We start from the raw sequence: 27,866 nt of genomic DNA, 5'->3' as shown, positions 1-27,866 counted from the left end.
CCGTCATTATATAATGTAAAAAAAAATATAACACATATTTAAACTGTTGTCATTTAACTTATTAATATAAACTTATTTTCATTCAAAATATTGTTGTATTTTCACTTTTTAATGGCACTATTTTTAGACCGCGGAATGATTCTTCTTTAACGCTGTCGGATAGATAAGTTTTTATTCCCAGTTTTTATCTTTCTGATTAATTTACACGGACTGAAAATTTTTTTATCAGTTTACACGTGTAAACCATTTTCAGGTACGTTCTCTCCGATGGTGTATTCAGATTTTTTATTAGATGGAAAATTAAAAATATTTTTTTAGCCCCATCATGGCGACGTCATTGACAGGCCGTTATTTTGGATAAAATAATGCGAGAAAAATAATCATTCATTACATACTTGTGTGGGAATAGTGAAATTCCACCTCGGGGCCAAGATTCACGGTCTAGGACTCGGCAAAGCCTCGTCCTAGACTGTGAATCTTGTCCCCGAGGTGGAATTTCACTATCCCACACTCGTAGTAATGAATGATTCTATTATTCTTTTGTGGTTGTTCTTTTCAAAAAAGCTAATTAAAAAAATTCTATTCTATGACATTTCTAATATTTGAAGTACAAACAATAGATAGAATTGTTAAACAAAGCCAACATGTGTTTTTAACACAGACTATAATGGGGTCGGCACCAAATTGTTCCGATATTATAAGACCTATGTCGTCGAAATAGAGGACGCATAGTTCTTTTATTATGAGAAATTCCTGTGGTATTTGAATATAGTCTCCCATGTTTATTTCATATATTTAGGATAATGCACCTAAATATGTTCTGTTATGACAATCTTGATTTTCGGACTCGTTTTCGGTATGATTATTCAATTTACTGAAACATTCCAATTAAATCCCCCCTTTTTTGCTACAGGACAAAGACGTAAAATACCAAGAAGTATGTTCATCATAAATCTTTCGTTTATATGATGTTTATTTTGGTATAATAAATTTCTGTATGATTTGTTGTATGATTAATTGCTAAAAATTCTGTCAGACTGTTTTGTTAATTTTTTTTCAAGTCTTTAACATGTTTAATCATGCCATATACCTAGATCTATATGTAGAAATGATATATAAAAGTTCTGTAAAAATACATTTAAAATGTTGAGCATACACTTGTACATTAAGGTAGGACCAAATAGATGGGTCAAAATTTTCCTCAATTCAATTTTTATGAAACTTTGATATTTTGTTCTTGGATACAAAATCTCTCTTTATATATGATATGAAAGAAATTCAACCGCACATTTTTTGCCCACATAGTCTGAAATATGGCCTATCAGACCCCTGTAAGAAGATTCTGAAATCAGACATTTGACTTGAGAATGAGCATTATTTTAGAATTTTCTATTGATCAATTGCAAATTTGTGTAATACTTTTAATAAAGATAACCTTTTTGTTACTTTAAATCAGTAATTCACATCGATACTGGAAAATTTGGGTAAAATATTAAGTAAAATAGAACATACATTGTGTCAGAAACTCAAAATACACATGTTAATATCCGACAGTTTATGTATTCTTAAGAGAAAATGTATGATTCAATTTAAAAAAAAAAAACAGAATGATTCAAATGGGTCCTAGAATAAAATGTGTAAAAATAAAGAAAATTGAACCGATGGTTTAAGATAATTTGGCGATTAAAAAAAATAAATGGCAAAAAAACTAAAAGATTAGGTAGATGACGTCACAATATTTGACCTTTGACCTCTTGATATGACCTTGACCTTTGTAGTACAGAAAGAATGGAGACTCCTTATATATATTATACACCTATCACTCCTCTACTCTTTATGGAACAAAAGTTGCACTGCATTTTATAACAGACTGTTACATGCTTGTTTATTGCACTTAGACAGCAAATGTAAGCTCCCAAGTGACCAATATATAGGATTCTCTGATTTTTTCACAAAATATAACGCAAAAATGCCAAAACTTATTATTTTTCCTTTAAGGGATCATTCATTTTTGACAATATAGTAATATTATTCTTTTTTCCTCCAGTACTTTTTAGGATATAGGTTAAAATAGAATCAAAGGGTGTTTTGTCCTACCTTAATATGCTATGTAGCTAACAATTTCCCTCAAGTGGTCTTTATGGGCATCTACGGTACATTAGTCTGACCAGGGGCAGATAACTCTAATAATGTTTACACTTGGAGATTTGGACACGGACTACCAATTATTTTGCTATACATTCCTTTATAACATAAAAAATCATTAAAAAAAATTCACCGCCTCAACTCACCTGAAATTTGACACAGAGCTAGATCAATCCAAGGCCAAAAATATTCTCAAATCTCAGAATATTCTGTAGTCTACAAGCCTTGCTATGGCACTGCAATTAACCCCTACCCTGCATATTTCCATTTCCCTTTGAGAAACAGGTAAACAATGGCCTCTTTACACCCTTCCTACTACGCACTTAATAGCAAAATTCCCATTATTCTTAATTTTATAATTTTTTTCAGACCCTCTCCTTTCCATCTATGCCCTAAAATAACCCCATTCCACCCCATATACACCCCCAGGATTTTTTAAGAAAAAACCTCTATTTTTAATCTGGAACTCTTTGCGTGGTCAATGAAATAGGGGTAAAATTAGTATCCTGTAACCTAATAAAGACACTAACCTTCTCTGATTTTGATGAAAATTGGCACAGAATCTTCTAAAGCCATACTACACACCCCTCTGAAGTCTCATTGGATTTGTCATCTGAACAGCAGAGTTATGGCCCTTTTCAATGATGACTGGATCTCCTGAAAACAGAAGATGAAATGAGCATCAGACACACAATGCACAAATTTGAAATACTCACATATCACATATGTTACAATAAATTTCTTACCAATTATTTTTTTCTATAATTTTAATAATATCCCCTCTACTTAATTCTGATAACAACTTTGATCAATTATGCAGATAAATATTCTTAAGATTTTTTTTGAAAAAATACCCCCAAATATGGTGAAATTTCTTAAAAACTGTCCTATATAAAATATTAATCAATAGAAATTAACAAAATAAAAATTATTAAAAATTTCTACATTATATTGGCTATAAAAAACAACAGTAAAAGATAATAAAAAGAGATTAATCCCTTTGTTGTGAGCAGATAAGCAAACATGATACCAGCAGCCAATATCAGTAAGTGGCACTTACAGGTCATGCTGGATTATCCCTGGTCACATTAAAAATGTCATGGATATATACAAGATGCCATCCTAAGAATAATCAAACATTAAGCACTATAAATATGGTTGAAATAAGAGAAACCAAGGCATCATTGCCTGAATCTGCAAGAATAAGTAGTATTCTACTCACCATCATGTTTAAGAAAAATATGGTTCCCTGGAACAAAGGGAAGCAACTCTGCAAGAGGAAGCTCCCAAGGCAAGGAGGATTTCATCAAGGAAATAGCGACGGCTTCAAGACGGAAAAACAGCCAAATTCTGGTCGAAGATCATTTGTCAGGCTGAATTCAACAGATCATGCCCTGGTCACCAAACCAAGTCTCGACAGCCATTCATACCAAACTCTGGACTGCGACGGTGAGAGCGGATCAACCTGCATTTTTCGGCCATGTCCATCAAACTGCAAAAAACAAATACCAAAGAGTAGCGAATACTTAGGCGGTCGACGTATAGTGGACGAAGAGAAGATGATGGAGATGATTAATCAAACCATACAACTTCACCAGTCTACCACTTGTACCGCACCGAACATTACTGTGCAGTACTCAAAAAAAGTAGGAATTTCCTGGAAATACTCACTGACTTGTGTCAATTGCCAGTTCAACTCACCCGAGTTTGCCCTATTCCAAGAAATTCATCAAGGGGGTCCTGGACGCAAAGCATCAGCATCAAACATGGCCCTGGCATATGCCCTTCAGGACACTTCACTAGGAGCTGAGAAGGTTATAGAATTCCTTAGCTGCATGGACATCCCACCTCCCACTAAGGCCTCTCTCCAGAAGCTCCTGTTCAAAATAAGTAAAAATATTACAAAGCTAAACAAAGAAGATATGCATCAGAAGATACAGAAAGTAAAACAGATCAACAGGACCCGAGGCCATCCAGAGGATGTCATAAACATCTCAACAGATGCCCGTTACAACAGTAACATCATGTTCAGCCGTAAGACTCCCGGACAGAATGCCAGTCAAGCCTTCTCATTGGCCGTTGAAACCAACACTGACAGAAAATACATACTTGCCTGTGCTATGCAAAATAAACTCTGATGGACAGGTGCATGGCTAAGGGGCAAGGGAATGGAAGTGGACTGTCCAGGTGGCCATCCTGAGTGTACCTCCAATCTACCACGGGCAGCACCATTTTCCGAGTACGAGATGGGGAAGGACATCGGCACACAGGTCGCACTACAAGATGTATTAGTCCGGTATGTTACCACAGACGGCGACGCCCAAGGTGCCAAAGGAGTGGACGAAGCCATGCGAGCTCTACATCCCCTATGGAAAGTAGAGCGTCTTGCTGACCCCGTCCACCTTGGGCAGTCACAGTTCCGTGCCAGCAACCGAGCAGTTTACAGTGATGCAATGTTCTATACTAAGACTAAAGAACAGAAGAAAGAGCTTCAGAGGGTGTTCAGCAATGATCTAAAGTCAAGATGTGCTTTGATAGTCAAAGAACTGTTTACAAGATTTAACAGCGACTTGCAGAAAATGAGTGATTTCTTACCTAAAGTCCTTGAGGCCACTGTCCTCTGTTACACCGGTGACTGTTCAATGTGTGCGGCATACTCGCTTGTGTGTGATGGTGGGTGCGTTTCCAACTGGTGGAACTTCAGCCGCAATTTGGCCGTTTATAAGATCACCGCCCTGCAAATGGGTGAAAATGACATTAAAATTGTGACAGAAATCCTTAAAATGAAACTGAGTGTAGAAGCCATCAACGCCATGAAGCTGCTGACTGACACAAATGCCAATGAATCTTACCACCGCAGTGCCAGTTGCAACATGCCCAAGAACATTAAGTTCTCTCGAACAATGGAGGGTCGTCTTCATTCCATGATACACAGACGGAACAACTTACCTGGTACTTCGACGAGACTGAAATGCGAGTCTGCTGGAATACAGTACTCGGAACAGGGAAAGCGACAACTACACAGACTAGACCAGAAGTTCCTCTACAATCAAGCCTATCACAGAAAAGAGAGAGTAAAGAGTAGAAGAAACAGACAGCTGGCCAGGAAAATGGCAGAGCATCACCAGTACCGCGAGGAACAAAGAGGAACTTCAGATTACCGTAAAGGTCAACTTGACTTCAACTCACCTGCTGCCCGTGATCACCCATATCACAAGAATGGAGGATTACGATACCATCTAAGGCCACGTCATGGAAGAGAGTGACTCGCTATGAACTTTGTAAAATAATAAGTTACATGAAAATGACATTAATAATTACCTTTTAAATTTTTCATTGACAAATACTTACTAACTAACTTTGTGAGGAGTGATGCATGCCTCTCCCATCTTCAGCGGTGTAACATAATAATAAATGTGATAAACTTACCTAGATTGTTAATCGTCATTCATACGCAGCTCAAGGCGACAGGGTGGATATGGCGGTGGATGCCCCAGACAGGTGCCCCCAGATTTGCAGGTCTGTCGCTGGTTGTTGACGCCCTGCGGCTCCAGAACAATACGTTCTGGAACAACACACAGCGTGTTGTGGCATAAGTGAGATGCAACAACTGATGCATCCAACTCATGGTAACGATGATGTAACATGACACTGAGTCTATGCACATGCATCGTCTGCCACCTGTTCTTTATCGGATGCTTGTAGCACACAACACCATACTTGTTGTTGCTGCTTCTAGCCCCCGTCCAAATGCGACACTGACCATTCAATCCAGGGGCAGAGCCCGAGTTTACCTTGGCAGCATACTTAGTAAAAAATGCATTCATGGTTAATCTTCGAGAAATAAAGTGAAAGTTAGCAGACGAAAGTCGGAAAACTACTAGACCGAGGCCAAAACTCACGTCAATCATATCACGCCGCATCTCATTTGCATAAAGTAGGTCAAACAGTTAATGTAAAGGAACCCCCCCCCCTTTTTTCATAATTTTTCCCCAAATATTTTTCAAAATCAGAATTTTGTTTAAAGTATTGTCATAATTGATTAATATTAATCCCATAGTATACAAAAATGGCCGTAAAGTTGATTAACCTTTGAGTTTTGACCTTTGACCTGATAGGACACGGACTACCAATTATTTTGCTATACATTCCTTTATAACATAAAAATTCATTTAAAAAATTCACCGCCTCAATTCACCTGAAATCTGGCACAGAGCTAGATCAATCCAAGTCCAAAAATATTCTCAAATCTCAGAAAATTCTGTAGTCTACAAGCCTTGCTATGGCACTGCAATTAACCCCTACCCTGCATATTTCCATTTCCCTTTGAGAAACAGGTAAACAATGGCCTCTTTACACCCTTCCTACTACGCACTTAATAGCAAAATTCCCATTATTCTTAATTTTATAATTTTTTTCAGACCCTCTCCTTTCCATCTATGCCCTAAAATAACCCCATTCCACCCCATATACACCCCCAGGATTTTTTAAGAAAAAACCTCTATTTTTAATCTGGAACTCTTTGCGTGGTCAATGAAATAGGGGTAAAATTAGTATCCTGTAACCATTTAGGATGATTGTAAAACTAGCAGCTGTTGATTGTAAGACAATGTCCACCACACTGAGCAATTTTCTGACGTACTCTAACTTTGTACATGCTGTGTTAATAATGTAGAACTTATACTACCTTTCAGCTTTTCTGACTCAGTGGTTCTTTTGCGAAGATTTTTTTAAAATATAATATATTTCCTATATATTTTTGTCCCCCGCTTTCGCGAAAGCGAGGGGACATTAAATCTCATTCGTCTGTCAGTCTGTCAGTCTGTCCGTCTGTCAGTCTGTCAGTCAGTCTGTCTGTCCGTCACAAAAACTTTAACCTTGCTCATAACTTTTGATTTAGTGGAGCTATGACTTTCATATTTCACAAGTGTATTCCTAGTGACAAGACCTTTCTTTGGATACCACCAAATTTGACCTTTTGACCTTGACCTTGGAGTTTGACCTACTTTTACACAAAAATCCCAAACTATTACTTTGGCCATAACTTTTGAACGGTTGGCACTAGGGCTTTCATATTTCACATATGTATTCTCTGTGGCAAGACCTCTCATTGGATACCAACAACTTTGCCCTTTTGACCTTGACCTTGGAGATTTCCGTACTTATGAAAAAACTTTAACTTTGGCCATAACTTTTGAATGGTAAAGGCTAGGGTTTTCATACTTCACATATGTCATCATTGTGAGGAGACCCTTTATTGGATACGAAGAACTTTGACCCTTTGACCTTGACCTTGGAGTTTGACCTACTTTTTAAAAAAAATTTAACCTTGGCCATAACTTTTGAACGGTTCAGGCAAGGGCTTTCATACTTGAAGTGTGTAATACTTGTGGCAAGACTTTTCTTAAGAAAAAACTACCAATATTATAATCTATTTTGTCATAAGGGATCATCAGGTTCACTTACTTATAACTTTTGATTGAGAAGAGATAGGGCTTTTGTATCTGACATGTGCATTACCTTTGACAAGATTTGACACAATATGTCATAAAAATGGCATCCCACCCACAAAGACACCGAAAGCGGGGGACCACAATTCTTTGAATTTGCTTGTTCAATGTAAAACTTGTATTCTCCGTTGTGACCCCAACCTACCTTGGGGGTTATGATTTAAACAATTTAGAATATATACTTCCCCATGATACTTCTGCCAGACTTTCAACTTTTCTGGCCCAGTGGTTCTTGAAAAGAAGATTTGTTTAATTTCAATTAATGTAAAATTTACTTTCATTTTGAAGACGATGGCTATCATATGAAAAGATTTTTGATAGTTTCTCGTTTCTCGGCCAGCGCTCTCCCCCCCCCCCCCCCAAAAAAAAGCGTCATAGGACACTCTCGAGTCACAAGTAATCTTTGTGTCTGAGAAAAGCTTTTGATATTTATCCAATAAGACATGGTAAGGATAGGAATCTTTCATCTAAAGTGAACTTGGCTTAATAACTATCAATTAATGGCATATCATATCATAATAAGCGATAATATCTGTGAATTTTCCATGTAAGAAATTTAAGAAGGGATCAAGCATTACATTCAAATGTTTCTCAAGTACAAGTAATGCATGTCTCATATTTGACTGCAGACAAATAGACAATGTGACTGCTAAATACCAAAACTCATTTTTTTTCTGTTTGGCAAACAATAGCCTCTAAATTTTATGGTTGAAAAGTTATAAAAATGTGTAAGTTTACAACAGAAACACAGTGAAATATTTCACATATGGAAAAATATGCCCAATCAACCTCGGGGAATGATGCAGGAAAATTCCCATGTACACCACTTATATAAATAACTCCTGAACAAACATTGGGCAGATTTTAGCTTCATAGGTCATATTTAATTCATGATTCTGGATGCAACATCTGTATTTCAAGTATAACGTTAGTTATCAGATTTGGTAATAAAAATTCTTTTTAATGTTTGCACAATGTTAATGTCTCACTGTTATTTAAAAATTATGGTTAGACATTAACATTGTGCAAACATCAGAAAGAATATGTATCACCAAATCTGATAAGTATGATTTATTCCAATGCAAAAAAACTTTATTCTTACATAGGATGGTATCTAAAAAAAATGATGGTTATAATAGAGACATACTTGAAATACAAGAAAATACATGTATTGACACAAATGGAATATAATAAAGTTACATGTACAAACATAATTTATCATTTTTAATACGAATACGTACTTTCAAAAAACTTTTTTCTGCCTTTACATTCTAAAAGTATGATGTTTATTCATTATTCGTTTCCTTTTTCTTCTGCATGTATGATCGTATGTTGTTAATGCACAGTCTTGTATGCAGCTATCAAAGCCAAATCTTCATTGTTCTACAATACATATATAATCCTCTCAATAAATTTATTTACACATCTTGCTTTTAATGCAGTCAAAAGTATTCATCAAACAAAAAGCTAAATTTTATACATTTATATTGAGAAAAAAAATGCATGTTCTTTAATCATATCTACAGACAAAAAACATCTTCCTAAAGCCAACAATGAAATATGGAAACCCTTTACAATAATGTCTCCTTCAAATCTATTTCATTTGAATTTTAAGTCCATCAAAGTTATCTGTCCACTAAAAACAGATAAATAAATACCTTTCTACATTGTAGATTGGGAGAATAAAACGACCTACAGAATATTAAAGTGTGTCATTTGATTAGATTACAAGAGTAATCTGCTTTTTGGTGGGCGTGACAGGCGCCATTACATTGTACAGTCAGGTAAGCAATAGTAACTACATATGTATAATAAAAAATATTAATTTTGAGTTTTGACTGTGTTCCGTTTTAAAGCATTATATAATTACTTAATGTAGACTTTCGGGTTAGATTATCTTTTAGTACATGTACGTAAACTGTTTTTGAACCTTTCTGAGAATAATTATATAACTGACAAATCGGCTGGGTTTCTGTCAGGGACTTTCACATAAATAAATGCTGATTTGTGGCAATATGGGTGTTCAAGATATGTCTAACAACTCAATCCAAATTTTCACTTCGATTATGTGAAATTCAAATTGAAAGATCAATTTTCTGATGTTTAAATTATCGTATTCTTTTATTCTTACAAAATAAACAAATGCTAAACTTTAAATGCCTGCTTTCTAGAGCCAAATTACTTTGACATGGATCCACGCATGAGTGCACAAGAGTTGATGCGATGTGACTTATGTGAGACTCAATCGGTTCAGATTCATTGTGATACATGCCAGATCAAACTCTGCAATGGATGTATTGGAGAACACATGGCCTCGGATCCTGCTGATTTGAAGACAAAACACGAAATTGTAAAATTCAAATTTCGAAATTTAGTCCCCCTCTTCCCTTTTTGCGCCTCTCATGACAAAGAACGGTGTGAAATGCACTGTAATCAATGTCAGGCTCCTGTGTGCATCAGCTGCATTGCATCTCGACAACATTCGGGACATACGTTTATTAAAATTTTGCAAATCATAAATGAAAGAAAAGAAAAGATTATGAAAGATCAAAATGAATTGAATAATACAATATTTCCAACTTACGAAGAAATTGAATCTGATGTTAGAAACACCATAAAACAATTAGAAATGGAATACAAAGATCTTACTGCAGCCATAACAAAACATGGAGTTGACTTTCACAAGAAAATTGACCAAGCTGTTGAGAAACTTCATTCTAAGGTTGAAGAGTCGAAAACGAATCAGTTACGAATTCTACATGCACATCTTGATGATATTAAGAAGAAAAGCTCTAAAATAAAAGGTGAACTTAATTCAATCAATTTTGTTCTAGACTCACAGGACTTCTTAAAATTATCAAGTTTTACATTTACTATAGAAACATTTAGAAAACTTCCACAAAAAATTATGCCTTTCTGTGCTACATTCACTCCAAGGCAAATCCAAGGGGAGGAACTTTGTACACTTTTCGGACTTATATCATCAGGAAAATTAACTTCAGAAGAGCATGGTTACAGTTTCAGGGATTCGTCAGAAGCGGAATGCATTTCTCCAGTCAAACAGCTGCTTGATAAACCAAAGATCCTTACCACCTTAGAAACAAAGTTTGAAAAATTCTTGAACAATGTTGCCTGTGTGAGTGAAGATGAAATTTGGACAAGTGGGAATGTGTGCACCATGAAACGATTCAACATCATTCAGAGCTCATTACTGGAGGAAGTCTATTTAGAGGATAGCTGTATTCCCGGAGACATAGCAGTAACGAAACATGATTATCTTGTTTACACTGACCCCAAAGAAAGAACTGTGAACATTGTGAAAAATGAAGAGAAAATTCTTATCGAACTAGAAAATTGGAAACCATGCAGTATCTGCAGCACTTCGTCTGGTGACCTCCTGCTTACCATGGATAATGAATATAGTCAATCGAAGGTTGTGCGTTACTCTGGCTTCATGGTAACCCAATCTATTCAGTTTGATGATAAAGGCCGTCATCTCTATTCTTCTGGTGATATGAAATACGTCAGTGAGAACAAGAACCTTGATATTTGTGTAGCTGACAGTCGAGCTAAAGCTGTTGTGGTAGTCAATAAAGTCGGGAAACTGAGGTTCAGGTATACTGGGCACCACTCATTCACTCCATTGGGAATCTCGACGGACAGCCAGAGTCAAATTCTTACGGCTGATTTAAACAATCACTGTGTTCACATCATAAATCAGGATGGACAGTTCCTCCGTTACATAATGTGTGGACTGAGTTATCCCTGGGGACTGTGTACAGACAAAAATGACAATTTGTTTGTTGCTCAATGGAGAAACAGACAAGTTAAGAAAATTAAATATCTGCAGTGAGGTTAAACACTTCGTTACTTAAATTTGAACGACGACATTTTGCATTTTGCACCTAAATGTGTGAAGAATCCACATTCTCTAAGTGATGGTATCAATTAGATTTATTTAAACTCTTATTACAGAAGCAAAGATAGATCAAGGTCATTGTCTTTTCCTTGAAATTTAGAATAAAAATTACTGTACACATGCCAATCGTGTGATGCCTGAGAGAGAGAGGGGGAGAAAGAGTTTTTACCAATTTTTTGGCTCAAATCTGTAAACTAAGAGTAGAAACTTTTATTAATAAATACAACTAAAAAAAAAAAAAAACCAAGGGGGATTACTGTGGTTTTATTGCGTGAGAACTACAATAGCGAAACTCTTTATTTTTATGCTATATATAAATTACATTAACTTCAGTGTACATGAAAAGTTTGGGGGAAATCTACCGTCCGGGTATTTTTGAGGGACCGTACGCGTCTCAAAATACGGATACATTGAGCATGTTTAGGCTTTTTGTTCAAACTATAATATTTGATAAGTAACACTATATTATGCAATATAAGTAAGAAACACAAAATTCTACCGTCTTGTTACCATGGATGGGGGGCATCTCAAAATACAAAAAATTAACGATTTTTCCTGTTTTTACAGAGTACTACAAAACATGACGGAAACAAAGGATGTCTATTAAAACATACTAAACATAATAAAGATATTTTCATACTTCTATGTTTTAAATTTCAAGAGCCTATGTTTATTACTTTTTGTTTAATTACATTTTATTACCCCTTTTATAAGAGCTTCAGGTTATTGTAACGTCAGAAACACACCGTAACGACGTCAACCTACCTATCAATTTCAAAACCGGTTAAAAAATCAGTTATAAATTTTGTTTATAATTTCAAGAATTTAGCGAAAAAGTTGCTCTAAATGATTTTACTATGAAGCGCGAAATATTGCGCAATGGAAACCACAGTCGACCCCCTTAATTAGTTGTTTTTTATGTATGATGAAAAAAAATCTGTCTTTTTGAATTGTTTACATGTGAATATATAAGACATATTATTAATGATTAATTAAGCAAATATACAGACAAGAACTGGGATTTCATTTTTTAAATATATACACTTTCTGTATCAACAAATTTGACTTCCTTGCCTTGGATTTTTACCAACTTTTGCATATTTTTACCAAGCTTTAACCTTTGTCATAACTTTTGAAAGATTGATAAAGAATGCCAGTAATTTTGACGCAATTTGTTCTTTCTTTTGAAAAGATTTTACTTTTGAAGGCTTAGTGGGAGGGCTTTCATTTTACGGAATTTTTTTTATCTTCTTCAAGCACCCATCTATATATAAGCTGTAATTTGCATGTATGTTAAATGTATGTAAAAATAAAGAATAACGCGCGTTAGCGCGTTATGAAAATTTGTTTTCACACACCGTTGCAGTTATGAAACTATATCACTCAAAAAAATTACGATTCATTGGTCCAGAAACAAGACAGATTATGAGACTTTCTTTCAGCCAGTCAGAGCAAAGGGCACGTGCATGAGCATGTGCTCTTGTTATTTTGACCATGTCATCTTATCTACACTTCTAATATATTCATAAATAATGAGTTTCAAATCATTTCATTAAAATATAAAGGTTATAGCTATACCAAATTTATTGGCTATTTGCCACGTTGCACGTGTGCGCTCTTGCAAGCAAATGCACGCAAAATGACCTTCGTTCCGCAAAGCTATATAACACGCCTACTTACCCTAAATGAGAAATAATTGTATAGATTAATAAGGATGGTTTCAGAGAGGCAGGCATTTGAACATCATAGAAGGTCTACAATTTCATTATATTCTAGAAATATAGTTATCTACTTCATTTTCAATAAAATTAGGCCAACAATATAAACCAATCCAGGCATCCATTTATTTTGTTTCTATTATCTATCCTTAAGGTCTTTCTCATCGAACGTCAATAAATAAAACACGTCCATTAATAGTGAACAGATTGTTGTCTTTTTGTGTGTGTGTGAACATTGATAATCAATCCTGAAGACTGATAATAAAAACAAAAGACTTAGGAGCCACAGCACTCACCTGAGCACATCGGCTAGGAAAAAGCACATATCAGATCAGAACTGAAAGTTTACTGAGGGGGTGTCGAATTTTAACCCCCTAGGGAATCATGATTTGAATGAACTAGAATTTACACTACCTGATGATGATTCAATATAAATATTACTTATCATAGCTTTGAAGTACTTGAAAAGAAAATTTTAAAAGGTTTCCCTATATATTCCTATGTGAAACTTTGGTCGGCCATTAATATTTTGACCCTACCCTAGCCCCGGGGGTCATGATTTGAACAAACTTGAATCTACACTACCTGATGATAATTTCACATGAGTTTCATCTTTCCTATCTCAATGATTCTTCAGATGAAGATTTTTTAAAGATTTTTCCTCTATATTCCTGTGTAAAATTTTGATCGGCCATATTGCCCCCAACCTACCACCAGGGGTCATGATTTAAACAAACTTGAATCAATACTAGCTGAGAATGTTTCCACATAACTCTTATTTTTCCTGGCCCAGTGATTTTTAAGAAGAAGACTTTAAGAGTTTTCCTCTATATTCCTATGTAAAACTTTGATCGGCCATTGTGGCCCCACCCTATCCCCGGCGGTATTTATTTGAACAAACTGAATTTGAATCAACACTGCCTGAGGATGATTCCACATGAGTTTCATCTTTCCTGGCCCAGTGGTTCTTGAGAAGAAGATTTTTAACGTGTTTTCCTATATATTCCTATATAAAACTTTGATCGGTCATTTTGGCCCCACCCTACCCCCTGGGTTCATGATTTGAACAAACTTCAATCTAGAATACATGTACCTGAGGATGATTCCACATGAGTTTCATCTTTCCTGGCCCAGTGGTTCTTGAGAAGAGGATTTTTTTTTATTAAAATGCCATTAATATTTCTCTAATTCATAATTATCTCCCCTTGGAAAAGGGTGAGGCCCTTCATTTGATCAAACTTGAATCCCCTTTACCCAAGGATACTTTGTAGCATGTTTGGTTGAAATTGGCCCAGTGGTTCTTGAGAAGAAGATGAAAATGTGAAAAGTTTACGACAACAACAACAATAACGGCAGACGACAGAAAAATCTTTATCAGAAAAGCTCACTTGAGCCTTCGGCTCAGGTGAGCTAAAAATTGGAGGAATTTCGGTCGCCTGAAACAAGTGAAAGGAATGGATGGATCCGATGGATGGAGACACTTGTTCGAGCCAGTTAATTTGCAATCAATCAATTTGATTAAAACATTCACTCTCCTATTTCAGTAACTAAAGGCATATTCGTGATGTAAACTCGGAGACTCTGGTGACAGCTTACATTGATCTACGACAGCGCCGATAGAGATATTTGTCAGCTGTTCCTTGCTTGCTTGCAATGTTTTCATATTTTCCAACACATTTACACATTCATCGTGAATAGAATTAAATGAAAAAATAATAGTTTTAGCCCATATCATGAAGATTAACTTCAGTTCTACAGAAAAAAAAGAGGAAACACGTTAGAGGCTGTGCAGCTGACAAAAGTGACATAAGATGTTTAAACAAAGGCTAGTTTCTGTTGGTATATTCTCCATGTACACAGGTTAAATCGATCGCCAAAAATTGTATAAAATACTTGCTTACGTTGTAAATTTTTATTTATTTTACTTGCTTATTTTGTTCATTTTTACATAATTAGGAGCTAACACGAAGCTATCACAACACCTACATCAATCGAACATGCGTTAACTAGCTGTTTATGTCAATGTCAATCAGTTTATTACATTTATCAAATTTCTGTTCTATCGGTATTCGAATGTACCATGGTGCAGCTCTTTCCTAACTGAAGAAATGGGCGTATCAACAAGCATTCAAATAAACACAAAATGTTACTAATTCAAAGAGCATATTTTTGTAGTTTATGCTTCAAAAACATAAATAGATACATATAGATATAAGATTTAATAAATCCCATATATTGTATGGCATGTGTCCAGCGATATTACGCTATTTTTATCGACACCGGAAACTTCCATAAGGCGCTACCTATCGACAACGGTTACTTCAACAAAGCCTCTACCTATGATTTGTTTCTAACATATATAACATATGTTAAATAAAATCAAGACTATCAAAACAACATAATCTTTCGGTTTTTTATTTTTTTCTGATTTTGTTTGTCAATGAAATAAATTTGTAATTGTTGTATTAAAAAAGTTTATGTATAGGAGCATTTCGTGTCGAGATTAAATTTCCGTGACGTCAGCTGAAGGCGATCAGGCCCTGTGACGAAATTTGAAGTCAGCATGAAGTTTAGCTGATAACATTATCAACACGTTAGATTAAAACTTAAGGAAGAAATGTATAGCGAGAAATATCATATTTGAACCCAATGCTACACGAAAACCAGTAGGCATATCCGATTTATGTGTTAAATTGAAGCCTGAATCGAACAGGGCCGGGGTCAAAATTGCGTTGCACACCTTGTGTATTTATATATAGAGGGGGTAGAATGTTTCGATATTTGGCTAATTTAGAGACTTACTGATAAAAATTCAGGTGCCTGTGATTAATTATAAGGCACCCCTCATGAACAATAAATATTTGACCGTATTATGCTACTGGGCACAGGGAGGACCAAGGCCGTAACTACCATTGAGGCAAGTGAGGCAAATGCCTCACTAAATTTTAAGAGTTTTCTGAAAAGTGAAAAGTTTTTCATTGAAGTCGTAAATTATGTGTGTCTTCGTGCTAAATAAATATTTTGAACTTTTGTTTCATTTTCTGTATATTTTTGATCTCACCAGGTTACCTCATTTTCATTTAAAATGCATCATTGGAAAATATAATTCAAAATGTTTGTTTGTAAATTGTTTGATTGTTTAACATCCCTTCTAAAAATTTTCCTTCATATTGAGACACCACTACTTGCCGGTGGAGGGCTGCAAGTTTTAAATCTGTTCAGGGTCACTGAAGATAATTGAACAGAGAGAGATCATTTTTGTGCCATCACTTACTGTGACATAGGAAGATTTAGGACCTCGGTTTTTACGGTCTCATCCGAAGGACCAGTCTCCATATCCCGCAGTCGGATTCGAACCCGCGATGTAAGGATCAACTCCTTAGTGTGCGACTCTAGCTATCTAGAGCATGTGCTCTAACCACTGTGTCATGCAGGCGACAATTCCAAACGTACAATATTTATAAGGATAAAATCTTTTATTTTCTATACCCAGGTTTCAGGATCCCCCTCCCCCTGTTAAGCCGCATCACTGGCCAGAACCCTTGCCTCACTGAAAATGTGAGCCTAGTTACGGCCTTGAGGACGGGTTAATTACTGGCTAAAGGGGTTGGAGGTTATTACCGACTGCAAAACATCGGAGAATCTCTCGATCGAGTTTCATTTTCCTTGCCAAAATATTAAGGCATCCCTTTAATTAACTTAAGTAATACTAGTACACGAAGAAAGCCTTTATATAAAAATACTGAATACATCTGTAAGTTGTACAGTTATGGATTACATCCATAATGAAACGTTTGTTTTCTTCTCCTTTTTTTCTTAATTGAAATTATTTAAAAGATGATAAAAGCTTTGTTTCCAGGGATAAATTATGTACTCAGTCTAATTAATACAAACGATTATAAACGATCACATTTTTATTTTCAAAAAATAATAATGGAACCCTGAAAATACTAAAATTAATTTTTAAAAATTGGGGAAAAAATTTTTATCGGCATTCGATCCTCTTCTAAAATCAGCCGATATAAAATACGCACAGAAAAAAGAGGCATGGAAAATCTTGACAATTAGCACAAATTGAAAATTATATCTAATAAATGATTATTTTTGAAAGTTTGCTAAATTCCTATGCAAGGTATAAGTTGTAAAAATACTTTTTTAAATTCGAATTTGTCCAATTTGTTAATTATCATTTTGAGCCTTTGAGAAGAAGTAAAAATTAAAATACAGATGCTTACAGGCATATTGATAGAAATTCGCATAATTGTTTTTAAAAAAAAAAAAAAAAAAAAAAACCAATATATTGCTTATGCGACATATTGAAGAAAGTGACAATGATACCTAGGTAATTCTTGCAATGAACAATTAAGTTGTTTGTAATACACTGACTTTTAGTGAACCTTTGAATTTTTAAAATACTAGTATTGATGGATTAAACAACAACTTTCCTTTTCACACGTTTTTTTTTTTTACAATATTGCATGAAAAATTTTTGCCAAATACTCAGTATATGTTCGTGTATACATATCGTGCAAGACTCTTTTTTAAATAATTGTCATATACCATTTACTTATTCGAACATTTAATTGTATGAAAAGTCAATAATGTACATTTCTTAAAACTTTATTATCTTGTTTACTTGTCTTTCTTCCTGTGAGAGAAATAGTTCATAATATTAATAAACAGATGTACTCAGTATCTGTATCAAAATACAGAATGAACAGTGATCGGTCTCAAAAGAAAAACGGATCCTTGAAAGTTCCAGTGCCTAGGAGAAGTAAGCATCCCCAATGACAGGTCACACCTGCTGACCCGCAGTGAGCCTACGAAACTGAAGCTCTCTGTAATTAATTAATTCTCTGCTCGTCCATCCGTTTTTCTCAGACTAGCCAGCTAAAGATTTACAACTGTATGTACAGTACTCCAAATCAATTAATCTAAAAAATTTGAATTATCATTTTATTTTCTTTTTGAGTTGTTTGCTCTAGTAGCCTTTACAGTTACCTAATTTCAGAATCAAAAGAGCATGAAAGACAATTAAATTTGCAACATCATCATCATTTTTTTTTCGTTCTGAGCACTTTTGGACGCCACCAATGGAGACATTTAGGGAGAATTTTTTTGAAATTGAACTTCCTGTCTTTCAAACTGAAAATCTCAGGTTGATATTTTGAAACATACATATGTGACATCAGTCTGGGATGTTATTGGTTATACCATTTAGTTAAGAACTACAAAATTCAGTGTGTCTGCTTCTTCGCTGATGACATTGGACAAAGATATGCATGCTTACTTTAATATCATCATTCAATGCATTTTTTGTTATTGTACACTAGCTGTACATATTCGATGAGAGCATGCTAACCGCTTTTCAGTACTTTGATTTTTCATATGTACTTAAAATCGCCGAAGAGTAAAGTCATACGAAATAGAGCATGAATTGCAACACCTGCCAACCAAGAGCTGCCTTCCCCTTTCTTGGAACCTCAACTCATAGTAAAATTTTCCGAGCTCCGCCCACTTTTTCTTGTATATTAAAGCCAAAAAGGGTGAGTTTCTTTCAATTTGATAATAAATAAACTGGTCGAGGTGAGTTTTACCCGAAAAGGCGAGGATATCGTTCTTTTCTGGGACACTGTATAAAGTACAAAAGACACAAGATTTCATTAAGCCCCAAGAAAACGAAGCAGGCGATAGAACAACCATTGTAAAGGTACGTAGGCATTCAATTTTTACATTCTAAGAAGACCATTATTATTTGAAGCTTATAGTAAAAAGAAAAGCATCAAAGTGTCCTATTGAAGAAGTTGGGGGAAATGAATTTAAAAGTATTCACAAGGACGGTCACAGTGTAACATTGAATTAACATTCCCCGATAAATGTATTTTTAGTGAGTGCTAAAGCGCTTAAAATTGTGCATGAAAAATTAGTTTCTTAAATTTAGATAGGAAAATTATGCAAAGCACCGAAGTAAGAACATAAAGAAGAAGATTTAATATCCCATTTATCCAAACGGCTGGCTCTCGAATCATTTTACTTTAATGATGGTAGCGTGCACGACTGCTCGTGAGTTTGATTGGACACTTACAATTTCCCCCATAATAGAATTCAACTAGAAGAAAAATTTCTCAATAACACTCAAATTTATCCTCTATAAAGTTTTGTTCTTATTACCTAATATTAGGGATGTCAAAATTGTCAATAATTGATATTCGAATATTCGATGGTAGTATTCGAATATATTCGAATATTCGATAAAATAAATACATCTTGCATTATAATATGTATATACATGTATCTTCACTCTTATGTCAAGCAATATATACGTTTTATGTCATTATTTTGGAATAAAATTTCATGTAGAGTTTTGTTAATGCACTCTAATTCTTTAATTTTTAAAAAATTTTACAGAATATATGATGAGTTTATATCCAAAATGTAATAAATATTTTCCCCCGAAAATTCAAAAGATTCTTTTAATAAGTTCAAGATTAATTAATCATCTTACCAAAGTGTACACTGATAACCCTACAGATTTATACCACACATAGCAATTATCTAATGGAGAAACATTAAAAGCAATTACTTTTAGCTAATTAATATCATGATAATGAATTTTAAATGATGTATACATAAACAAAAATGTTTCCTTTCAACAATACAAACTAATTCTAAGTACTGGACACTGTTATACCTCTAATTAAATGATCTTAAATGATCAAATGAAGAATTTATATTATTTTAATAGACACACTCTTCACAACTTTAAGGTAACCCAAGAGGAGTGTCTTTTAGTTTTGTTTGAAATAAAATCTTATTATTGGTCAACGATGAGAATTTGATTCAATTTGACATAAAACACAAACTAAATGATAAAAAAGAAAAATGCAAAGCCTTTATGGAAAGTAATAATCGCATTCTAAAGAATAAGAGAGAGATCCAAAGAAAGGCTACAGAATTTGCAAAAACACTCATGGGAAGACAGGTAACGCCCTCTTATCACTTAATAAAAATATTATTATACCTCATATAAATAATCACATGTAAAAAAGAATCTGATTGGCCGCGGCAATCACATGACCGTCGTGTTCAACCTGCAACAAAACGTTGTGTTTCATGCATACGGATCACCTCGGCTGACTACGTATACTTCTAGATGTAATCAGCCGAGGTGTGTCGAATATTTTCACGTCGTGTTCCACGATTGTGAAGTCAAAATGCGGCGTATATAATAATTACTACTGATTATGTCGATATAAAATTGTAAAATATAAATATTTAGAAAAGAGTTCCCATGAGTGGAGAATGAATGTTACTACTGTGTAAATCAGACTGAATTGTCACGAAGGATTTTTATGAAGCGCTATATTTTAGTGGTTTTACTTACGCCTGTTACACATTGTTCTCATCAAATGTTTATTCTAAAAAATTACCTTATTTATTGTATTTTCTTCAAATTTCCTGCATTGTACTTGATTTGATATAATAAAAAAAATATTGTATGAATGTTCGGGAGATTAAAGATTTTTTCGCCCATGAAAAATTATATTCCCCCCAGGCGTTGCCCTCGGAGAATATATTGTATTATGAGCGAAGAAATCTTCATGTCTCCCTCACAATCATGCAATAGTTGTATAATATGTCCTGAGGTGATTTCATTTTCGTCGTCGTTGATTTATTTTTAACACTTTACCACTGGCGAACATGTTTGTTACATTTTACGTGTAGCTTTATGTAGCACTGATTTTCTATTCCTGTTTTGTAGATGAACTTGCTGTTTTGGACGCTCATTGCTGTGGTGACAACTTCAGTAATATTTGCACAGACAGGAAATGACATCGTTGATAATGGTATCTCCGCTGGCACCGAGTTGGCAAAAGCAATCGGCGATAAGGACTTTGCATCCACCATGGGGAAGCTGGCCACCAAAGTTGGTCCCTATCTTGGTATGGTTGGTCCTGCGATTGGAATTATCGCCGCCATAGCTGGTTTTCAACAGGAGTCCGCGGAACTGAAATTCATGCGTGAAATGTTATCAAGAATTGAAAATCGATTCGACAAAGTCGATCAAAAATTAAATGAAATCGCTCGCAGAATGGACTGGAACCGTGCCCAAGTCCAATTTTTCACCTTTGAAAAGAAAATAAAGGCTATGAAACTGGAATTGGAAAAGTTCTACAACGTCAGCAGTAAGGATTTTACGACCTTTCGGGATACTTTCACTACCATTTATGAATGTGTTTACGAGAACAGTGCCCAGTTGTTATACAGTCACATCGTATCCCATGGTTCCACGTTCTCTAGCAACGTTCTGGCGGAAGCCGTGAGGGCTAACCAAAACGACCGGCGCGATATGCAAGCATTCATGTTGGGGCTGACCAAACTTATTCTTATGGGAAGTCAGGTGGAAATGGCGTACTATAAAATCAAATTTCCCAACTCTCTCAAAGGCCACGAACAAAAATGGACCAATCAAATCAAAGAAATGGGAAAGGCCATGAAAAAAGTTGATAGTGATCTTCAGAAAAACTACAAGGATGTAGCCACCAACGACGCCAAAACGATTCTGACAAATAACAGAGGTGCTTCCAAATCAGATGTAGCCAAAAAGGTGTATGATAAACTAACAACGAAATTCTACTGGCGCAATTGGTTTGTAGCGGTCTATAATGACATCTCGGGCGATAAAAACCACTGGGTATGGGTTTGCAATGGTGCTCATGTCTTTCGCCACAGCGGCTTCAACTTAATCTTTGCAAGCAACTCCAAAAACACCAAACCTTTGAACACCTCCACGGCACGTAGTCTTTTGAAAAATGCATTTAAAAAATTTCCGTTTCCATTCCTTGGGGCTAAGGACATTTACAATAACATTAAGTTTACTCGGAGCTGTGGCAAATATACTAGTGTTGGAGTCGTGAAGGCAAACGCGAACTTCTCCCCGAAATACGCCAGCAATAGATACGTGCAAGAAAGACTAGGTCTACACTACGCCTTTATGTTCCATTAGCTTTTATGGTATACTGAATGGGGTAAAAAACGCATATTAAACTTTTGAATTGAATAAAAACTATTAATTTCGAATATGTTTTCCAGTATTAATTGTTATCATACATTTTAATTCATCTTTAATCAATCAACAAGTTAACAAAATATTGTTTGACTTTCACTGATAATTTTTTTTTTCCTTTTTTCATTTAAGATATCGTATCAAGAGTAATTTTGTCGTCTAAAAATTTGAATTTTTAATAACTTTTAGATGAAATAAGATTTTTAATATATTTTTTGTGTGAAATGCTATTAAAATATATTAGGTCCTAGTTGAAATACTTTACAGAAATTATTAACTTCTAATCTGTATCCATGCACCTCTAATCCTTGTAAACACTGAAGAATTAATTCATAATCTTTGTAATCACCGTATTACTAAGTAATCATATAATCCTTGTTATCGTTGTTAAGGTCTTATTTAATCCTTGTTATCACTTAAATTGTGAGTTTTTTATATAATATTGTAATCCCTAGTTTACAGAGCTCCAGATAGGGTGCGTATTTGCAGAAATACGCATTAAATTTTACAAAATACGCATTGAAAATTAAAATAGAGTGTACAATTACGCATTAGCAATCATTGATAAGCATTACACCACCAAAGTACTGCGTACAACAAGTTAAAAAATACAGGTACGACTTGCTTGATGATACGAATTGAGGTTAACTCAGTGTTTGATTTTTATCAAAACGAAATGCAGATTAAAAAGCCTTTTAGTGACCAGGAATATTCTAGCAATGACGACAACGATCTCCATTTCGGGAGGAAGAATCGCAGATTTAGATTAAAATCAATTTTCTGTAGAAAGACTATGCACTAGGCATAACTTTTTTTTATTATGGGTTCATAGCCAATTTTTCATCTCTCTTAACATGCCACATTTACGAAGATTCTTTTCTCTCAGTTTACTCTTGAAACGATATCTTAAATGAAGGAAAAGTTTTCTGTGTCTCTGACTCTCTGGCACCTTGTCCTACTGTATAATCTTCCTTGTCAAAAAAGAATTCTTCCCAATCATTGCATAAAGTCTTGTTGGTATTTACAAAATTTATTTGAATAAATGCAGGAACTGACTTTTGAAGTTTTTTCCCTCTTCAAAAACATATACAATGTAATTCGATTACAAGCTCAAAGTAAAGGTCAATATATAAACAAAATACTCTTCAATAATTTTGCTGAAAATCAAAATCTGCATTGATAAAAAAATCAGGGAGTAAATACACTTTGGGATAAAAAAAAAATATCTGGAGCTATGTCTAGTAAGTTGATTATTTTATCGTATGTTTTTTTTATTTGGTACCCTGTTTTGCTTATATTTTTATGTTATGCACTTTATTTTTCTTTATTTATTGTTATTTTTCAATGTTGTGTAAAAAGTGGCTTAATGCAAGAGTGTTATCGTTATTTTACTCAATTTCAAGCTTTTCTTGGTCTTTACTTTCATTTAAAAATAATAAAGTATTTTGTAAAGAACATCAACTGTTTTGTAATAGGAAAGTATAAAAATGGTATCAGATTTTACAATTTGTATTTCTTATAAGCTATAAAGCACTTTGCAGTTAATAGTCTAGAATAAAGTAATTTGAATTAATATAAAATATTGTTTGATTTATACTTAACAGAAACTGATTTACACTCTAATTGGTATATACTTGTCAAAATGCAAACATTAAATCATTTAAGCAAAGATACTTTAGTTTTTTATTTTAGGATTCAGACTGTTGCCTTTATAATACAATTCAAAATAGAGAATATTTAAGAAATAAACAACGTTATTCAGTGAACATGGCGTTATGAATAGCAATTGCTCTGCTGGCATATTCCATGATGCGCGCTAGCGCATCATGGAAAATATGCTTGCAGAGCTATTGCTATTCATAATGCCATGTTCACTGAATAATCGTTGTTTATTACTTATATTTGCATTCTTTGATTTTTTTTTCAAGAATATCAGAGGAAATCCTGACTTACATAAGGACGCAGCTTCTTGTCTTCAGTAAAGAAAAACATACGGCTTTAAAATCAGTAAACCTGATCAATGCTCCTTTTATCTAATAAATCACAAATTTATAAAGTATTTCCCTACAAAACACAGTTATCTGGATACAAGCAGCGCCGTCATCACATTTTTGTTTTGATGCAGTTGTGACGTCATCGATCAACGTTATTAAAACTCTCTGATAAAAATAAATAATTTAACACGATGATGAAAAATGAGAATAATCTTATAATGATTATTACTCCAGAATACTTTTCTATGATTTTTTTTTTAGTTTTTTCTAGTTATTTTTAATAGCTGAAACCATTCTTGAAATAGATAACGTTACTAGTTAAAGAAATTTTCTCTTTCTGAATGTTATTACCCAAGTGTGAAGAGTTATCGTTCTTTGTACAAATATGCATGATACGAAAAAATAAAAATATGGCAGTTCTCTACAATTGTTAAAAAGTTTTATTATACAATTAAATACATTGACCAAAATTGAATTTTTAAAGATATAAATCAGCAATTTTAAATATTCTGAATTTCTTTTTATTCAAAGAATATTATTAAAAACTTATTTTTATTGCTCTTACGAAACATTTCATACATATACTGTAGATCACGAAATTTTCGCGATACCTTATTTTCGCGAGATAGTCATTGACTCTTGATTAGCGATACTATAATAGTACTTCTCATCACTCTTTATAACTGTAGTAGAGATTGTTCTACACGAGTGTGATAGAGCAATTGCATTCATAGTAGTAGCAGTTGCGTCTATAGTCCTATGAATGCAGTTGCTGACTACATGTTCATAGTGGGAGAGGGCAGGGGATATGCAAATATAGGGGTATATTGGGTCATTCATGCATTAGATCTCTATATAAATTTCCACAACACAAACATTTACAGCATCAAAAACCTACATGTATAGCCAGTCCTTAAAAAGTACCAGCAGTGAAAGTGGTATCTGCTCCTTCAATGGTACTGGTAAGTTATTCTAACATCCTTGTCAATCCAAGTACAAATTATTTCTGAATTAAGGATTGAACTTCATCAGCGACTTAACTCATCACAGATGCTTAAAATTTTGACACAGTCTTTGTGAAAGGCATGTTATGTAGTGGGATCTATTTCCGTAGGAATCCAATGTCCACCTTCTGTTAATCTGTCTGTCTGTTTGTTCCATATTTCAGTCCTAGTTGTCTCATCAACTACTCATTGCAATAGTTTGAAACTGTTGCATATCTTTTTTGCTTAAAGAATGCCATACGGTAGGATTTAGAGATATGTATTTTTAATCAAAGCTGTGGTTTAGCTAGCTATAGTGAGTAACTGAGCATTGGCTCACAATCTTTATTTTAAGTTTCAAATACACAAACATTTCTACATTTTCAGCTTTCAAAAGATACAAGCCCGTGCAAAGTTAGAACACTGGCTCTCCTACCAATATCAGCAGTCTCAAACAGATATCTGGTAAAATATGCTTTAGATTTTTTTTTTAAAAATATTGTTAAATCAGAATCAGTGCCCTTTTTAGGAATCAGCGGTGTCTGAATTAGACATGTTTTGTCCATCTGAATTGGTAAAAAAAAATTTTTTATTTTCAACATATTAATTTCAAAAAAAAATCATATGAAGATTCGTTCCATAACCATTAATACATGTGTATTGGAGGGTTTCGTGTGAGTAACAAGAAGTTTATCCCCTTTTTCCTATAAGAGAAGCCCTCATTTAACCCCATTCTTCTCTTTAATGTCTCCTGTACTATTTTAGTTTAAAGGGATATAATTCTGGTTAAAAAAATATCAATGCATAAATTTCCTTTTTCCCGAGATCTTTGAATAAGTTATGTATGTGTTCTTTTACAATCTTACAGTAAACTACATGTATACATAAATTGAAATTTAATATATCGTTTTCATACACAGGCTTTTTAATTATAATTACATGTTTTGTTTTTAACACAGTTATTAGTTGCAATAATGTAGCCCTCTGTTGTTTTTTTTTCTTTTCTTGGGAAGGGGATATAAGATTTTAAAAATTTCAGGGAGGGCTAAATAATTGTATATGTTATATAATCTTTACTATACCTTCTTCAACGATTCACATTTTGACATACTTTAGATTCCTTTTTAATGATAGTACGTGTAAATAAAGTCATATGTCACAAATGACCTTCATCTTGCACTTTGACCTTAGGAGAGAACGAACATAGACCTGCTGTTCAATTAATCCATTGCATTGATAAAAATATAAGACCGGAGGAGTAAGTTAGACGTTTTTTATTCTGACGTTGAACTGTTTGGCACGTCATTCAGCACATTGGACAGGGACAACGACATTTGGAAGGGGAGGGGGAGGTAACTGTGCAGCTTCCTGGAGAGGAGACTGGCTGGCTGACCCACCTTAACGGTCAGTGGTCCTTGCAATTGGCGCACCGGTACAATCCATGGTATCCTACAGTGACTAATGGTAAAGCCATATAGGAGACTCTCATGAAATGACAAAAACCTCACTGACTGTGATATTTCTTATTTATTAAAAACTTTAAAGTGAAGTTTGAAGATATTAACCTTTTGTATAGTTATTTATACATGTACATACAAAATCAGATACGTTAATGATAAATGATGTCTGTATCTTATATATTCATGGTGGTGCTATCTATATATCATTAGTTATTGTTGACCTTAATCATTATATAATTTATTGATACAGTCTTCTTGGTTACTGAAAATATTATTATAGCCATATTATCTAATAAAAATATTGCCTTACACACTTCATGTCATTTTTTTTATTAATCTTAAAATATTATAAGATAAATGAATAGCAACGAAACTGCTTACGTGTATTTCTAAATATTTACATTTCCAATGTCTTTGTCCGAGATAAAATTACAAATTGTAAATGTAATTGATTTCCTCATGAATGTTTTGGCACGGTTCCAAAAAAAAACCACGTGCAGGGCGGGACAACACCTAGAGAGAAGCAGGCTTGGAGCCCGTGGATTGGCGGAATTAAAGCATGTAAATATAAGGAATAACTGTCAGATTTTTCAAATTCATGAAGATGATCAATGGATTGGCTTGTGTGATAATTTTATGCATAAACGCCGTCGGCGTTTATGCAAATTATCACACAAGCCAATCCATTGATCACTTCATGAATTCGAAAAATAAGACAGTTATTCCTTAATTAAAACATGCGATGAATTTTAAATGCTCGCATCCTTGAATATTCAGACAATCCTGGACAAAGACTACCTTTTATTAATAAGTCCTCAGATAAAGTTTATATTTAGATTTACTGTCAAATACATGTAAAAAATATTAACATTACTAGCAAAATTTTTTATGCGCCCGAATTTATTCGGGGCATATATTGTTTTTGTCCTGTCTCTCTGTTTGTCTGTTTATCTGTTTGTCTGTCTGTTGTCAACTTTAACCTTCGCCATATACTTTTGAACAGAGAGAGATAGAGACTTCATATTTGGTATGCATACTCCACTGATTAAGCACTTTCAACTGACACCAAG

The 27,866-nt window shown here is 34.2% G+C and overlaps 2 protein-coding genes across 2 annotated transcripts; both read left to right on the top strand.

Annotated features, from left to right (window-relative positions):
* The first annotated feature begins 10,284 nt into the window (after positions 1-10,284).
* On the top strand, positions 10,285-11,508 carry LOC134278844 (uncharacterized). The gene has a single exon (XM_062761149.1). The coding sequence runs from the start codon at positions 10,285-10,287 to the stop codon at positions 11,506-11,508; it is 1,224 nt and encodes a 407-aa protein (XP_062617133.1).
* Positions 11,509-18,852: 7,344 nt separating this feature from the next.
* On the top strand, positions 18,853-22,328 carry LOC134278837 (uncharacterized). Its single transcript, XM_062761142.1, has 2 exons — positions 18,853-19,002; positions 21,055-22,328. Exon 2 carries the CDS (start codon positions 21,055-21,057, stop codon positions 22,297-22,299), a length of 1,245 nt encoding a protein of 414 aa, XP_062617126.1. The 5' UTR covers positions 18,853-19,002; the 3' UTR covers positions 22,300-22,328.
* The last annotated feature ends 5,538 nt before the right edge of the window (positions 22,329-27,866 follow it).

The sequence above is a fragment of the Saccostrea cucullata genome, unplaced genomic scaffold (assembly GCF_032062105.1).
Source record: "Saccostrea cucullata isolate Sc308-1 unplaced genomic scaffold, CSIRO_AGI_Scuc_v1 ctg2493, whole genome shotgun sequence".
NCBI lineage: Eukaryota > Metazoa > Mollusca > Bivalvia > Ostreida > Ostreidae > Saccostrea > Saccostrea cuccullata.
This window is presented reverse-complemented; position numbering and strand designations above follow the sequence as displayed.